Source organism: Dermacentor andersoni, chromosome 8, assembly GCF_023375885.2.
Source record: "Dermacentor andersoni chromosome 8, qqDerAnde1_hic_scaffold, whole genome shotgun sequence".
NCBI lineage: Eukaryota > Metazoa > Arthropoda > Arachnida > Ixodida > Ixodidae > Dermacentor > Dermacentor andersoni.
In genome coordinates, this window is record NC_092821.1 from 139,013,971 (window position 1) to 139,030,540 (window position 16,570).

The 16,570-nt window shown below is 45.3% G+C and overlaps 1 protein-coding gene and 1 long non-coding RNA gene across 4 annotated transcripts in view; one reads left to right on the top strand and one right to left on the bottom strand.

Annotated features, from left to right (window-relative positions):
* LOC129383369 (uncharacterized) overlaps positions 1 to 7,263 on the top strand; it is a 90,057-nt gene extending 82,794 nt beyond the window's left edge. Inside the window, exon 3 of the long non-coding RNA XR_008611276.2 lies at positions 6,484 to 7,263. This is a non-coding gene — a long non-coding RNA (uncharacterized lncRNA). The remainder of the gene's footprint in view (positions 1 to 6,483) is intronic.
* The window catches only part of Pka-R1 (protein kinase, cAMP-dependent, regulatory subunit type 1), a 31,990-nt gene that overhangs the window by 10,875 nt on the left and 4,545 nt on the right, over positions 1 to 16,570 (bottom strand). For all 3 annotated transcript variants that reach the window (XM_050173961.3, XM_055067833.2, XM_050173960.3), the window contains exons 2-5: positions 5,200 to 5,373; positions 3,827 to 3,918; positions 2,576 to 2,684; positions 52 to 150 (exon numbers count right to left, since the gene is read on the bottom strand). In XM_050173961.3, coding sequence (XP_050029918.2) covers positions 52 to 150; positions 2,576 to 2,684; positions 3,827 to 3,918; positions 5,200 to 5,373 — 474 coding nt within the window. The remainder of the gene's footprint in view (positions 1 to 51; positions 151 to 2,575; positions 2,685 to 3,826; positions 3,919 to 5,199; positions 5,374 to 16,570) is intronic.

A 16,570-nucleotide genomic window follows, 5' to 3' on the forward strand; every position in this document is an offset into this window, starting at 1 on the left:
AGGTAATAAGTGCGTGAGCAAACTAAGCTATGAACACGACACGTGACATACCTTGACTGTAGCTGCCCGAGGCGTTCCATAAATGAGGGCTAGCTCTCCAAAGCTACCGTTTTCCGCGATTGTGGTGACGTGCTGTCCATTGACGTATACCTAGAAAGAGAGAGAGACTGCATTAACCAGGGTGAGTGAAAGGCCGATTTCATGGTGTTGGCTGTCGAGAGCTCATCTAGACTTTACCGCATCACCCTTTGTCCATCCAGTTTGTTCTAGCGAAGATAACCAGCAGTGAAACCCCACTTCGGGTGTCACACCAGAGGTTAAGCTTATAAATGTACTAGGTAACAATCTCTACAGGATACAGAGTTGATGTATTGTGGTGAAACTCTGCTGATAGTGAGTAGACCTGCAGCTCCTTTAATGGATGTATGATAAAGTACTAACGCCTGCAATTAATTATCAAGGTGGCAAGGAACCTTGGAAATACGAGAGGGCACTCCAGTAGCCAGAGGAGTTGGGCAATGTTCAAATAAATATCACAGACACATAAACAAAGTTAGTATCAAGGAGCATTGCGGAACCAAAACTTCCGTAAGGCTAAAGCTGCATTTTTATGACTTCTTACAAAGAGGTCCACATTAAAGTGACAATACTCCATCAGTTTAGACTGGCTATGTGCTCTATCAAAACTATGTTTTCATTCATTTGGCAGTAAAGCCAAAGAGGGGAATTAGTGCAACAAAAGCCAACACGTACTGAAAGGGAAGATGAACACAAGTGCCTCTTAAGCAATGCAAGAACAATTTATCCATCTATAGTATATTTGACAAGGAGTTGAATTTTAGCAAAGAAAATATAACTTCACTTCCAAACCCAAGTCCTGGTATGTCAGTCTGATGTAGTGAACTTCAAAGTACTCCCTTGTATTTCGGCTGTTTTGGTGCGAGAAAAGTTTTTAAGCTTGCTAGGTGAATTCTTTGGCTCCTTTAAAATGCAATGCAACAGTCCTTCGCTGTTACAATATTTGCTAGACTTTAGTAGGCGCTGTCAAAATTCATGACGTCACAGCAAGCTGGTATGGCCAGTCTCATTTTTGCATCATTTCTGGGTTACCAGGGCTCCCCTCACTATTTCAAAAGCATAATCCACTAATACATCTTACTGCTCTTCTTTGACATCCATTTAAGTTGAACACGTTTAATGTCCACCTCTAAAGGCCACGTAAGAAGCCTAGTTTCAGACAGTGTTGGTAAAGAACAGCCCCCTTAGAATATTTTAACATGATAGCATTAAGGGCCTTGTGTTGCAGAAAATCTGGTGTCAGTGTCGCATGAACGAAAATCTCCGTATATATTTAAGTATATGTATATGCCACACCTTGCTATATGACATGCAATATATGCGGGTTATATTGCCACACCATTTCTTCACAAAGTTATTCCTCGGAATTTTGAGAATGACAGCCCACGAACAAATGCCATGAAACGAAACACCGACAGCGCGTGTCTTTTGTGTTAAATCTTCACGGACTTAAATATTAAAGTGCAAAATAATAACGGAAACCTGAAAATGATGCAACTTCTTTGGTGCGGCTTTGCACTATACTCTGGATAAGCCCACGCAAAAGGCCACATTTCTACCGTAAAGCTCTCATTCGTGCATGGCGTGCGCCGCCAGCGTGTCCCGGTAAACGTTATGGTTACGTAAGCTGCAGTTGCTGGGAGGTGTGAGTAGCCGACAGGGATTTTTTTATGCTGTCACGTTCTACTCTTAAAGGCGAAGCTTAAGCGTCCTCAAAGTTTTTATGTTTGAAATACTAGCAGCTGCGTCACCGAAGGCTCGTAAAACTAGATGTTTGTGATAGCGAAAGAAACAAAAAACAATGACATTACTGCTTGCACTAACTCCGAGATTATGCACCACCCATGGTGCACTGAAAAATCTCTGAGGCAGTGTGCTGGGGCTTGCAACATACAGTCAGACATTCTATGCTGCAAGATGAAATGACGGCGGTGGTAGCTTCGATTATTGCCGTTTGGGATCTGCAGTCATGGCAAAAAGTCTGGAAAATTGTATGGCAAAGGGTTTCAAGATGCAAAACTTCAGATGCCCTTATACATTGGCTCTGTGGGCTACGTGGCAGTGATGCCAGGATGCCTGAATGCTAAAAAATTTGGTCATTATATATACTGTGTTTTTTTTAATTATACATGCGCACAGCTGCCGTCTCCTGTCGCAGCACGAGCGAGACACCTATTCATTGTATTGGCAGGCCTTCAGAGCTATTTCAGACCCTTGAGGGCAGTAAAAGGCACGCATTTGTTATTTCTAACTGCCCGATTTTTCAAATGTTATTGCGGTGCCTATGGAGTTCGAAAAAAAAAAAAAAAAAAGCTGAGGTTGACTGTATCTGTTAACCACCGGCTACTTGCGTCGTCTGCGAATGTGCTATTTCAAGGCTGCTGATCAAAAGACAGTTGCCTGCCCTGCAGCTTTTTTAGGGCTGCTTCAGCAGTACAGAATACTCATTTATTACCAATCCAAAGCCAGTGCAACCATTGCAAAATGTGCCACTCACGTCCACTTCTCCTTGGTCAATAACGTAAAAGTTGTCCCCCTCGTCTCCCTGCTGGATGATCACCTCGCCCGCTTTGTGAACCACGGGGAACATGGCGTCGAAGATGTCGCTGCAACCAAGAGGTTGTTGCAACAATGACTCCGCAAAAAAGGTTTCTTCAAGATCCTAATCACGCAGAATAAAAGTGTTGATCATCATCAGAATATAACAGTAATGGTCCACTCAAGGTAGTGATCTGCGTCGGTTTGCTGAACATGTTGTTTCTGGTGCAAAATATGGAACACGAAAAAAGGGAGACTGGTAAAAGACAGGGAGCTCCTCTCTCTGTGCTGTCCCCCCCCTTTTTTTATGTTTCATACTGTGCACCAGAAACATGTTTAGCAAGCTTAGACACCCAACAGCATCGACCACAGCTGATACAGACGAAAAGCGCTTCCAATTGTTTAATGGATAGATGTCTACCAAATAAGTTGCGCCTGCCATGTCTTTCCAGTAAAGTTGAAAACTGTGCAGGTTATATTAGCTTTATTACTAGTTGATTTTTTAATTTTTTTTCAGTGTACCATACTTCACACCTGCCCATTAAAGTCCTTTAAATGTAATCATTATCAGCATAATTCCTTCCTGGCCAAATGTAGAAACTGTGAATTGGTTCACATATTTTGTGACCTTAGCGCAGAGCCTGTAATTGCAGAGCACAATCTGCTACAGTTTTGTGCTCTTACAGTTTGAAGATTATTAACATTCATGAGCAGAAGTACATTAAGTGTCGAAAGCTTATAGACTGCATTTAAGAAATGCCTAGCAGGTTAGAAGAGGGATGAATTGATTTCTCATTCTCAAATAGACTCGCAGCTCCTTTTGAGTCATGTGGGCTGATATGTAGAATCATATGTAAAATATGTAAAAACTGTAAAGTTAAACAAGCGCTCCTTAGCAATGTTTCCTGCACCAAGCACATCAGTTGAAGCTGTGCCCTCCACAGACCTGCACAATGCTGCTGCAAGCTATGCAAGCAAATAAGTTTCCTGTTATGCTTGCATTACAGAACCAATGCTTATTTGAGCAGTCTAAACAAATAGGCTTAATGTATGTAAAACCAAAGTCCCACTGGCTTTCTATGTGGACCTTCGAAGTGTTAAGTTGCTCATAACACTGTATGTTGCCAATGTTTGAAGTACCATTATTAGTTAGAATGCTTTAGACTACTGTTGAATGCAAAGCCACCAATCTGCATGGAATGTGACTCACCTCCGCTCATTGTCGTCCAAGTGTGAGAACAGGACGTTCTTTTCAATGGCCTTCGAAAGTGCTGCCATGGTCTTATAGTCCTTGGGCACCATCTACAGTGTGCAAACACATCATCAACAATCACTCTGGGGCATACCATGCCTGCCGGTGAGGGCCTCCGCATCGCTAACAATGTAAACCTAAAACAAAGTTTTGCTGTCACATTGTTCTGATGGTGAAGAATCACACCCGTGGCCACAAGGGTGAGTCACAAAACTAACTCTTCATTGGACGAACTCGTGCTCACGAAAACAAGTTGCACTCGAGCAGAATAACAGTGACGAACACATGCACCGATTGTCAAAAATCTGATCTGCAGATCAGGCGAGTCAACTTGTTATGCATGGCTCAGTGAACCTTCCAGTGTAATCAATAGTGCTTGCCCAAGTTCTGAAAAGTACAGCACTGTTTGCATTGCGCATGCAGTCTGATTACACAAGGCTTGGCAACATAGGCAACAAAGAGAACCAGCGATACCGTTCAAGTAACTTCCGATATAAGAAGGTGCGTTTTTCACTGAGCAATAACGTGTAGCATTTGTTAGCCGATTAAAGATGGTCACGAGAAAATATAAATAAGTATGCATGGCATTGTGAACATTGTGAAGAAGATACTGAACTGTTTTCCATGTAGCTGCAGAGTTGATAGCTAAGTATTTTGAGTTTGCAGGAATATAGACGTTATATGGCTAACAGAGACATTCACTGTCAGCATCATCATGATCCGATGTGTTTTGGCACAATACATACACCACAAAAAGAGCATTAAAACACAAGTTCCTTGCTCCATGCCAACCAATTTTGTCTATCTGATGATGATCATTAATGCATGCAAAACCACGTTACTGGCTGCACAAACTTCCAAAATGCAAGCAAAGTGAAAGTTATCTTTGACTCGTAATTTTTGTGACTCTGGATGCTACATTTTGCTCTCCTTCAACTTTCTTCTGTATTCATATATCTGTACTAAATTAGCCCTTGTTGAAGAAAACTGACAAGAGGACGGCCACCCTGGGAGCTTAACAGCGAAGCACAGAATGCATAATTGGGTAGGGGTAGGTTCAGCTCCCACCAGCTTAAGGTAACTACCTTCTTGTCTACTTTCATTCCCCTTCATTATATTATTTCTACATTTCAATCAAGCGTAACAATTAATATCCCTTTTGCTTTATCAAGGCCCTCAGTTCTCCTGATTCTTTTCACTCGGATACGTCGAACATTGAACTCTTGGCATTTACGTTTTTCAGGCTGTTCTGGCTCCAATAACAACTTCACTGCAAATAGGTTCGACAAAGCCCGAGCCAGAGCAGCTGAGACGGTGACGCGCCGGGTTACCTTTTTGACATAAGATGTGGCGTCCTCCTCAGAGTAGGTCTCGGCACTAACCGCCCCGCGCCGGCTCCGCTGAGGCGGCACGGGCAGTGGCGACAACTCATCCTCCTTCTCTTCGCAGGGGGGTGTGGTCGCCATGGGCGAAAGCTGCTGCTGCTTGGCTCTTGTGGCAGCCTCCTACGTCACAACAACGCAACAGTGCTTAAGAGACACGTCTAGTGAATACACTGCCCCCAGGTTGCTACCTTCTGCACACACACGCACACACACACACACACAATCCTGTGCTGCCATATTCACCGAATCTTGGCAACTACCGTATACACTTGTATAAGGGTCACAGTTTCATTTTTCTCGCAGTCTTGACGGAGTACGGTCCATTTTGGTCTCATTTTTATGGCCATGCGTAATCGCCATCATCCTTTTGTACCCCAGAAAGCAAGCACTATTGTTTTGGTAATGTACGTTTCTGTTCCAAGCGTGCATGCCACATTCATGGCGCCTCATCCAGTCCTCACCGCTGTCACAATCGCAGCCACTCGGGCTTGGTTCAGCAGGATGCACAAATACAGCCGTCTTCCTCTGCCCTGCCCATGGCGTTATATGTTTCTGTGAATTCTCGCAGCATTGGGGTTGGGGTTTTGCTAAGTTGGGGTTCCTAAGTTCGTGGTGCGGCTCCGTCACAAGCGCGGCCCTTACTTGAGTATGTACTACCTGTTCACAAGATTGGAGGCAAGCAGGTGCATATGTGACAATGAGAGTAAACGAAGGAATAGTAAACAGGAAAGGAGTCGGGAAACTTCTAGCTGTATGCATGCCAAAGAATTGCACAAATGACTGGCAACAAGTGCGCTGAAATTGGCAGCAACGTTGCACCCCCCACCCCCCACCCCACTTTGTGCTCAAGTGACGGTTCCCGGTGGCTCCAGCCTCCTCCTACTCCTCCTCTCCCCCCCCACCATTGAAAGTGCACTTCCAGAGCTACTGTTCAAGTGTCAAAAATGTGTATTGTGAAGAGGCAACTCCGAAAGAACCTTGGGTACCAGCTTACGAAAGCTCTGATACAAGACAATGTGCTGGAACCTACATTTTAACACCACCTGTAGCATTACATGCAGCTTCAGTTTACAAAGAAGCCATAAATGACAAGATGAACTGTTTCCACCGTGCAACCCTGACAGTGCGGTGCATTTTTCAACATTCTTGCACTTGTAAGAAACTTTCCGACAAGTGCACCATCGATTGGGTTGGCAGGCCGGGCTTGACATAGAAATTTAATTTTTGCAGCTGGCGATTTATCTACAGAAACGCTGCCTGACTGAAGACTTCGCATGGACGACCTGCCAGTTGTGCCACACATAGCAGCTTCACCACGCCACTTAATGGTGGTCGTTGGTATGAAAATTACTACACCAGGCAAGCAAATTAATTAAGGGCCCAGTCACACAGAGGAATGAATTCTCCACATGCTGTGCATTGCTTCAAGTCTTGCTTTGTTACACGTCCCCTTCTTTGTCTTTTGTGCATTTCCAACTGCCCAACTTGGCAACCAACATTAAAGGCCCAACCCCACAGGGCTCATCTCACGCATCTGGCTATGGCATCACGCACCTGTTCTAGGTGTCTTGCAAGAGGAAATGCGCGGATATCAGCTCATGCCGGATATGAGCGTCTGCACCAAAAGTTGCAAGCTGTGTGCCAACATCACGCGGCATGTGAAATTCTGACATGGATGCTGAAACACATTGGTTTTGTTCTGAAGATGTGAACATACAAGCTTTGTGTGTTGCTCAATTTGAAAATAATGTAGCACCTGTAATATTGATAAATAGAAAGCAGTAGCATAACAACGTTCAGAATAAACTTTCCTCAAACCCAAAAACGAACGGTTCTGCTCAGGGTGATCTCGCAGCACTATGCACAATTAAGTGCGCATATCGTGTGTCTGATTGCCCTTCCCTTCGTCGCACGCATACGGACTCAAAACCGTGTAAGCTGACATAAGTACCAGGCACCATAAGTTCTCAGCAGACTTGAAGGCAGTCCCATTCTCTCTTTTCTGGTCACTTCCTGCCACCTCATCCCCTGTCATCAATATCATTGTTAGAGTCGGTAAGTTCGAAACCGGATCACTTAATACCTTCGGCACTACTGTGAGCTGAATAGCATACAATATGTAGTCTATCAGACTACCGCACTAAGGGTCTAAGAAAAACGAAGCACCTGAAAGCAGCGGAAGATGAGAATAGAAAAGTTGCAGGCACAGCATGGGTTGATTCGGTTGCAACAGGAGGGGTTTAGGCAATGCACTCTGGTGGGAGAGCCTCTCTATCTAAACAGGATTTAACACAGGCTGACGACGATAATTGGCCAGTCACATTGTGGAAGAAAGAAGAGTAGGGGATGCTACATTCAGAGCGAGAGCCAAAACCAGTTCTAGGGAGTCGACATGCGAAGTCTTGTTTTTAGCATGGCAACAGCACCACAATTTCAACCGCTATTCATGTGGGCAGACATCTTGGTCCCCAATCTGGTTGGAAATTGCAGTATTGCGGTGTGCTCTTGCCTTCTTTGGTTACATCCTGACATGTACCCATCTTGGGAAGCACTTTATTACATTTCTCTACATTAAGGAAACTTACATACACATTCAATATATGTTTTGCCTTTCTCTTTATTTGAATGCATCAAATTTACTTTTTGTTATTACATGTCGAACAAAACATGTAAAGCAATAAATTACATTGCCATGGTGGTACACGCTCGGTAGCATTATGTCAAGTCAAGCAAGTGAAAGTGCATTGAGCTCTGTCGTTGCTCTGCACATAAAATAGTAGGTGTTTTTTGAGTGCGCATTAATAAAGAATGTGATTACTAGCCTGCTGAACTATAAGGTATACGTGCCATGTACTGCGCTCACAGACACATATGTCTTTGGCAACAGAGGCCAAATTTTATTGAAAAGGTTTGGTTGCTTTCACGTCAATGGCAGTTGCAAGCAACGTGGCCCTCCTCGACTCTTGCCATTTTGCATCCCACATCGCTAAATTTAACAGGAAGTTTCACCCCTCAAGCTAGCTAGCGGCATCAGGTACTCCTAACAACGGTTGTCGCCACCCTAAAATGAGACTTGCATGAAGGCTTCCTAACCAGTACTAACATGCAGTGCCAACCATCTGAGATTTCCGTAACCCACCTGCAGGCCTCCTCACACAATCCAACCTGCTGTCTTGCTTTGGCATTCTCATGAGGCGACTAACGAATAGGAGTTAGATGAAGCAGGCATAGTTCAGTTTATGTCAGGCACTACACAACGGTTGTACACAAACTCGCATCATCAGCCCAATGGCTGGCACAACGAGCGCCTTCAATGCTAAAGTGGGTTCTCTGCGGCAACATTTCACATGCATTATATTATGCAGTTAGGGGCGGAGTTTGCCAATCAAACTAATTGTGAAGCTTTCCACATCCCCCATGTTTCCAGACACGTGGAATGACCAAAAGTGTGGCGGTCTTTCGCTTGGGTCACAATTGCCTGCAGTATTAGAAAATAAAGTCTGCTCATTGTTACATCACTCGTGAGGGTGCAAAATAGTTTTTAAAAAAAGCTAGCTGCAAATTGCTCTGTGCAAGGAATTAAGCTGAATCATCGAGTACTATATATATATATATATATATATATATATATATATATATATATATATATATATATATATGTATATAATAACAACATGCAGTAAGCAAAACAAACAATCGTTCCACAATCAGCACCATTCTTCAGATGGTTCTACTATTTTGAGAACTTTCTTTTTAGTGGGTTGTAAGCGATTATTCACTGAAGCCAACGTTTCATTTTGTTGCTCGTGGATTTTGTGTTGGCCAGCTATCCTGTGCAGATCAGCACACAAGGATACCAAAAGTACGAAGACAACTAAACCGCTCTGGGTATGAACAAACCCTGCATTTTTAAGGCTTACCAAGTAGCAGATGCCACATACAAAAATCCAGGCTGAATGCAAGAAACCCGAATATAGCTAATTACTCTCCATGTTGAACACACAGAACCTCCTCATAATGAGCTGGACATTGGATTTACTGAACTTAAGGCGTCCACTTGCTGATGTTCAAGAAGGCCAACATTATTTGCTGTGTTGACTGCGAAATCAGATGTGGCATCGAGAACATCATTCTTAGCGACAATGAGTAACAGTTGAAAGCACAACTGCTATGCCTAGTTTTGTCTTCAGCAATTAATGACTTGCTTACTTTTTTCATGCATTGTCTTGAGATGACACTCTTATATAACAAAGGATCGCAAAAGCTTGCGTAAGTTTGTTACAGGTCAGTCTAGGTATATTAGATTACCTAATATTGACCTGTTCGTTATAACAGAGTCTGACCGTACTTCCAGTTCTTTGTTCAGGTGGTGCAAGATGAGTCACAAGCTTTCGAAAAATGTTTACAGATGGGCCCTCCTCGAAGGGACAGCTGTCTAGCAGGGTCGAGCAGCTGAAAACTCACGTGCTGGTGTTTTCCAAGTAAGGCACACAGTGATATTAGGAGCCTGCAATGCGCAACACACACACACACACCAATCTTGGAGTCACTCATGAGTGGTGCCTTCACAGGGAAGTGCACTTTAACAGTGGACAAGACCCTACTGAGGTTGGACTGTAGAGATCTCACACCAGCGTATTCCAAGGGAGGCACAGCAAGGCTGGGACACTCGCACGGCACGACACAACCACGACAACCCTAAATGCCGGATACTCACGAGCTGAAATTTGACGAGCAACTAGTTGAAGGGGCTCGTCCAGATGCGACACGCTCAAACAGTGGGCACGGTGCCAAGAAGAGGCCTCAAAAAAAACACAACTCAAGGCAAAGCCACAGCTGCGTGTTACACTCCCTGTGAGAACATCCAGTGAAATTTGTGCGTCAGGGACTTCCACCGACTCAACCTTAACACAACACAACAGTGACGACACAACAGCGCTTGCGTTCAGTGTCCACGACCACAATCTATGGGTCTCGGAGTTCGCAAGCACAATTTGCAAAAAAACCTCCAATACAGTTCGCCCACAAGGCGCGCTGCGAGCTGCCACCGACCCGCAAATAGACACGTTATGAGCCGTTCCACGCAAAAATGGAGGGCGCGACTGGCCCAGCTTGGAGGGGGTGTGAGGGAGGGGATGCCACCGCCCCCGCCGTGGCGACCTCAAATAAGAAAGTTCCAGGGTTCCCCGCTCTCTTGGCATCGTCCCACGAATGCCACTGCTACCCTCTACTAAACCCCAACCACCCCTTCCCCCTCCTCCTCTTGTCATACGCCCCCTTCGTTTGCCTCGCCATCGAGCCCGCCAGCACTGCACACGTTCCCACCTGCGTGTATTTTTGAGAAGGTCCCCGACATCCCCCCTCCCCCTTTTCTGCGACATGCGTCCAGAGACGGAAGAGCAAGAGGGCAAGGAGGGGCAACTGGAGAACGACAGACGAGGAGGAGCCCACGCGACTTGACAAACGGGCTCCACCACGATGGGATCAACTACTGCCGTGGACCGGTATCGGGATGCTAACGCTGCACCGGCAGAATCGCAGTAAGGCGCTTCTCTCTAACCTCTCACGTGCATGAGGTATTAAAATTAGGACCCCCACCATTGTTGGCCTTCCACCACAAGGTGTATGTCTGTGTGCGACAGAAGCTGCACAACGTGGTTCTCAAAAGCCCACAAGTTCTCTATCTGGCCTTTCTCTCTGCTCACTGCACTAAGAACAGAGTTTCCTTCAAGACTACATCGCCAGTAAGTTCAAGCTTCTATGTAAGTCAATGGAACTTGTATATATGCTCACTTGGCTTTCATATATGCAGTAAACCATTAAACAAAGACTAAATGTAACCCATAGAGTTTCTTACAAAAATAACTGGAGGGAGCTCTGCCGCTACCACAGAAATGATTGGTATTGTAGAATGTTGTGTCAGCTGAGGAACAAATCCCAACATAGAAAAGGGACGGCAGTTTATTGCCTTAGCTGCAGCAGGTGATCATACTGGCGCTTCACGCGTCCAGTTCTTCACAAGCCACACAGCCTGCTTTTGTATCTTCCCTGTCACCGGTCTTAGGCAATGACGGTGTTTCTTATTGGCCACGGAGTGCAGCATGCAGTTGTGCCTTGCCGGGGTAGACGATGATAAGGCAGAGGCTGCGCAGAAATGTAGCAGAGAGCACGTCTCCACATCACCACCACCCCCCACCATGGATTGGAGAGCCCTCAGGGCCTGCAAAAATTTGTGAAGCGTACCCAATGTCCATAACGTGTAGTGACTGAAGCGGGCTGCGATGATGGTGGTTATGGATGGATGCCCGAGGGTGTACTGGGGTTCCCTGGTTCATCGGAAGTAATGCATGGTGGCTTCAGCCAGTCGATAGAAACGCGGGCATCCTTTCCATTCACGTGCAGGGTGAAATTTTTGTTGTCGCTATGGGCAACCCGGTAGGGTCCACTGTAAGGCGGCTGGAAAGGCCTGCGGCCTGTGTCGAAGCAGAGGAAAGCGTGTGTGCATGTTGCCAGATCCTTAAAAACAAAAGGTGTAGGCTTGCAGTGACGTGCTGCAGAGCCGGGCGACGAAATCGGTGGGATCTGATGCGGTGATGTTGGATGGTAGTGCGGCAAGAAAGTCGCCTGGGAGACGGAGTGGTTCCCCATACACGAGCTCTATGGGTGTAGCCTGAATGTTCGGCTTGAAGGCGGCGTGAAGACCTAGGGCAATAGCTGGGATAGCCTGATGCCAGGCTGAGTCCGGGCAACACATGATGGCTGCTTTGAATTGTCGATTGAAGCACTAGATCATCCCATTGGCACAAGGGTGGAAATTGGTGGTCCTCAAGTGCTCAAACCCGATGGTGGGCTCAAGGAGCCTGAAAAGTAGCAATTCAAACTGTCATCCTTGATCGGTTGTGACATGGCGGGGGAGGGGGACCGAAGTGAAAGATCCAGCTGGTGAGGAAGGCGAAGGCGACGTCTTCCGCGGTGATTCTCTTGAGGGGCCATTCCTCAGGCCATCGAGTATATTGATTGATGGCGGCGGTGAGGCAGTAGCAGTAAGGTCTGGCTAGAGGAACAGTCCTACGATGTCAAGGTGGATGTGTTGAAATTGACCAGACAGGCTGAGGGAATGCTCCGGGCTATGAAGTGACGTGCCTGGCGACTTGGGTGCATTGGCATTGAGTGCAGGAGCGTGCCCAGGTGCTGCAGCCCCACTGCATGGAGGGCTAGACGTGGCGCTCAGCCACAAGGCGTGTAGAGGCACAGATGCCGGGATGGCTCAGGTTTAAGAGCTGGTTTAAGAGGCCACGGCGATGAGACGGGGGCATGTAGGGCCTGGTTTGTCCTGTGGACATATTGCAGTAGTTAGTCGTCGACGCAGGTATAGGGACTTGTTGCAGCTGTAGCGAAGACCCACCCTTAAGGAGTTTCTGGAGTTTGGCATCCATTGTCCGAGCCTCAGCGAGGACACCAGCTGTTATCAGCAAAGAGCTGATAGCTGACACACGTGAAAGCGTGTTGGCGATCACATTATGTTTCCCGCTGACATGCTGCATGTCGATGGTAAACTGAGCAATGAGCTAGAGCTGGTTCTGTTGTACCGGCAGAAGTTTGTCACGGCATTGAGAGAAGGTGTAGGTTAGAGATCTGTGGCTAATATAGATGGTGCAGTGCTTCGAGACTGTGGCATGAGTGCTGAACTGCTTCGTATATGCCGAGAAGCTTTCTCTAATAAGCTGGCCAGTTCGTCTGGGCAGGGGTTGTAGTTGTGTCAGTGGAGCTGGCCGCAGAAGGGGATGTCTTCCGAGTGGAGAGTTTTTTGGAGAAGAAACGCCAAGGGGCACCATGTGTTTTGTCTACACGTTGCATAAGGGAGGTGCCGACAGCGAAGCTAGAGGCGTCCGTGAAGAGCCCCAAGGGAACGTCTGGCACAGGATGAGAGAGAAGCGTGGCGTTGCAGAGAGCAGCTTCGCATTCCTCGAAAAGTTGTGCTAAAGCTCGCGTCCAGGTGACGGGTTGGTTTCCTCGTAGACCAGCCAAGGCATCATGGAGAGGAGCCTGGTAGCCAGCTGCGTGCAGCAAGAAGCACCTGTAGAAGTCGAGCATGCCGAAGGAAGCGGCGGAGGTCTTTAGTGGTGGAGGGTTAAGGATAATTTTGCAGGTCTAAGATGCGGTGAGGCAAGGGTCGAGTTCCCTCTGATGAAGTTTCGCGCACCGAGGAAGGCGACGCGCTGCAGCGGCGGTGTTTCTTATTGGCAACGCAGTGCAGCATGCAGCTGTGCCTCACCGGGCTGGATGATGACGAGGCAGAGGGTGCGCAAAAATTTTGCAAGGAGTGCGTCGCCACAGTATAGTGCATGCTTGTCTGTTCTTCGAGCTTGTGGCTTCAGTTCTTCTTGAGGCATTATCATGCTCTACCTTTCTAAATTTCCAAGTCATTTTTTTTTTTTAAGCACACGAAGACAATAAGTTTCTATGCACATGCAAACTTTTGCATTTGTAATCCACTATTTTTGTGCAATGTGATCGATTTTAAAAAGCCACAAAACCATTCGAAGCCAGAAAGGTGAAGTTTACCGAAATCCATGCTGGCTTAACGTGCAGCTCCCACAAACGCTACCACCAGACTTCTCTCAAGTGTTTTCTTTAAGAAAATTCTGTGATTAGAACATATTTAGAACTATAAGAAGGATTCTTCTAGTGCTACGAAAATGGAACTTGTACTATGCCGACAAAGATGTAACGCTGAGAAAAGAGACGGTAAGATACTCTAGAAGCACTTTTGTCTCTGCCAAGTCCTTATTCATCCGTGTAATCATCAAGTTCTACTTTTGCAGCGCTAAAAAAAATTTCAATTAAACCATTACCTGCAGCATGATATGCCTGCTGGCACTCAATTCACGCGACACGAAGGTTGGGGCAGACAAAGGCAGCACACACCTATCATTGCGCTACTGTGGGTGTTCTCAATCGGAGCTGTATCCTTGATAGATGAAAGTGGCAAAGAGCAATGGCACACGTCTTTTCGGCGTTAGTTTTATATTGCTTAGCTCTCAAGTGCATTGACATCACAATGCCAGTTGCTCCAGTCAGGCATCACACCACACGCTGCATCATGCAAAAGTGAAAAAGTACCCCCACAGGAAAGAGATAGAGAATACAGCCCTCGTGCACATTTCTACTCTGGAAGGTCTGCCTTATGTTTTTAGACAGCTTGACACGTGAAGTATGGCCCATGAATGAACTAATGCCAAGATTATAGCTGACACACAATACATAAGAATGGCTATGCCGCTTCTACAATTTTATTATAAAATGACCGATGTTGACAGCTTGTTTACAATTATCATACTGACATGAATGACAATGATTTTCTTTTTCCACTTGGTTCAGTGCAAAACTTGTACTGTAAAAATACAACTACAGTCACTGACAGATCTTTTTATATCCCAACATTTAAAACTTGACCATTATATAGACTTCCCTGTGGACCACTGACGCAAACTTACAGAACCAATGTATAACAGCAACGGAAATGTAAACCCCCATTACATTGAATGTTTAATGTATACACATCATAAACATTTGTGGTGCAGATCATTCTTGCTGCGAAAATACAGAGCAGAGTACAGGTCAACAGCAAATCTTTAATATCAACATCTTCAGTAATCCCCCCCCCCCCTCACTAAGTTGTGTTTCTTAAGCTCTAAGGTTGGCAGGTCCGTACTTCTAATGATCTCTATCCCAGAACAACAGACACACTAATCTGGTTATCAGAGAAGCATTCCCAGTGCAATTAAAAATACTCATTATTTCCCAAATGCTGAAATTTCGATATACTGCAGAATTTCACTGCTCTGAAGAAGATAACTACCCAGCCAAAGCTGCAAAACATAGAAGATGGATAGTGTAGGAGAAATCATGATGTCTAAATATTAACCTTACCATAGATCACCTACAAAAGTTATATCGCTGAGGTACTAATGCTGTTCGTCTTTGAAAATACAGTATTAACATTCATTTGTTCCCTGCCTAAGTTTATGGATAATGTACTAATATTTTATTTATTTATACTTCAATTGCCCCACTTAAGGTGTACTACATGAGGGGTGGGACTTTTATGACTGGAAACATTATTCAGTGCACTTCTTGAAGGTGGCGGCTTGACAGTGCAACACAATGTGCAAAATTTTCAAGCAAAGCAAAGCTTGTCAATATGTTTTCCAACACTTAAATTTTACACCAATGCTGCAGCAATAAATAAGCTTCGGTTGCTAACCAAATAACTGGCATGCCACAAAACCACATGAACAGATGTATAAAGGTTCGCCAAAGTATCCGCCCACACTCCTTCACTTTCTCCAATCTGAAGGAGGAGTGCGACACATGGAAGGCTTGACAATTCCCAAAAGAAGAGACTGCAGAGGGCCTTAGGCACAGATTCTGGAATCTGAACTTCGTGTGAATGTGTGAAACGACTTCTCCGTAGCCAGCCTAGTGGAGATACCTCTAAGACTTACTGTTTTTCAAAGTTGGTGTAATTGGTTACTGGCATTATGAGACAGGGTTACAGCACTGAAGATGACGAAGGCAAACACAGAATATGCAAAATGGGCGCTGAACATCTACTGGCTTTACCAAGGCAGAAGTAATTACATGCATGAAATGCATGTAACTGCACACTCATGTCAAAATCGTTAAAAATCAATGTGTTCAGTAGCATCTCTGTAAATGAAAATCGCTTAAACAGTACAACAGACTCTCAATTGGTTGATTTTGTATTCGAACAAAGTAAAAAAGAAACATTTGTTAATCGGAACAAAAATGTCCAATACTCCTCCAACACGGAACTACAAAATCAAGGTCTAAAGAATATTTTTTCTTCTTGCAACACCTGTTTTCTGCACATTACATAGCAACGCTTCCACCCTCTTTGGGCCAGTGAAAGCAGCAGTCAAATGAGGAAACACCAGAAAATGACTTGCGAAAATTCCCGCTGTTATTCGGCAATTAGGAGCACGACCCAACTCTTAAGTTGATATAGAATGCACATTTGGTGCACACATCAACCATACTTTGGTCTACATTGACAGCACAATGATGATCGAAGAACAGACTGACCAGGTGGCATGCAAGCAAATGTGCATGCAGTTAGGCTTTTAGCAACCTTTTTAACACGATAGCGTTAAGGCCCTGTCTTGCAGAAAATCCTGCATCGACGTCGGGCGTCACTTCGGCAAAAATAATTTCGAAACAAATTCCGAACCACGCATACCCAACCACTCTTTTACCACCAAAGTTGCTCATACCTTGTCTGTCATTACTCGGA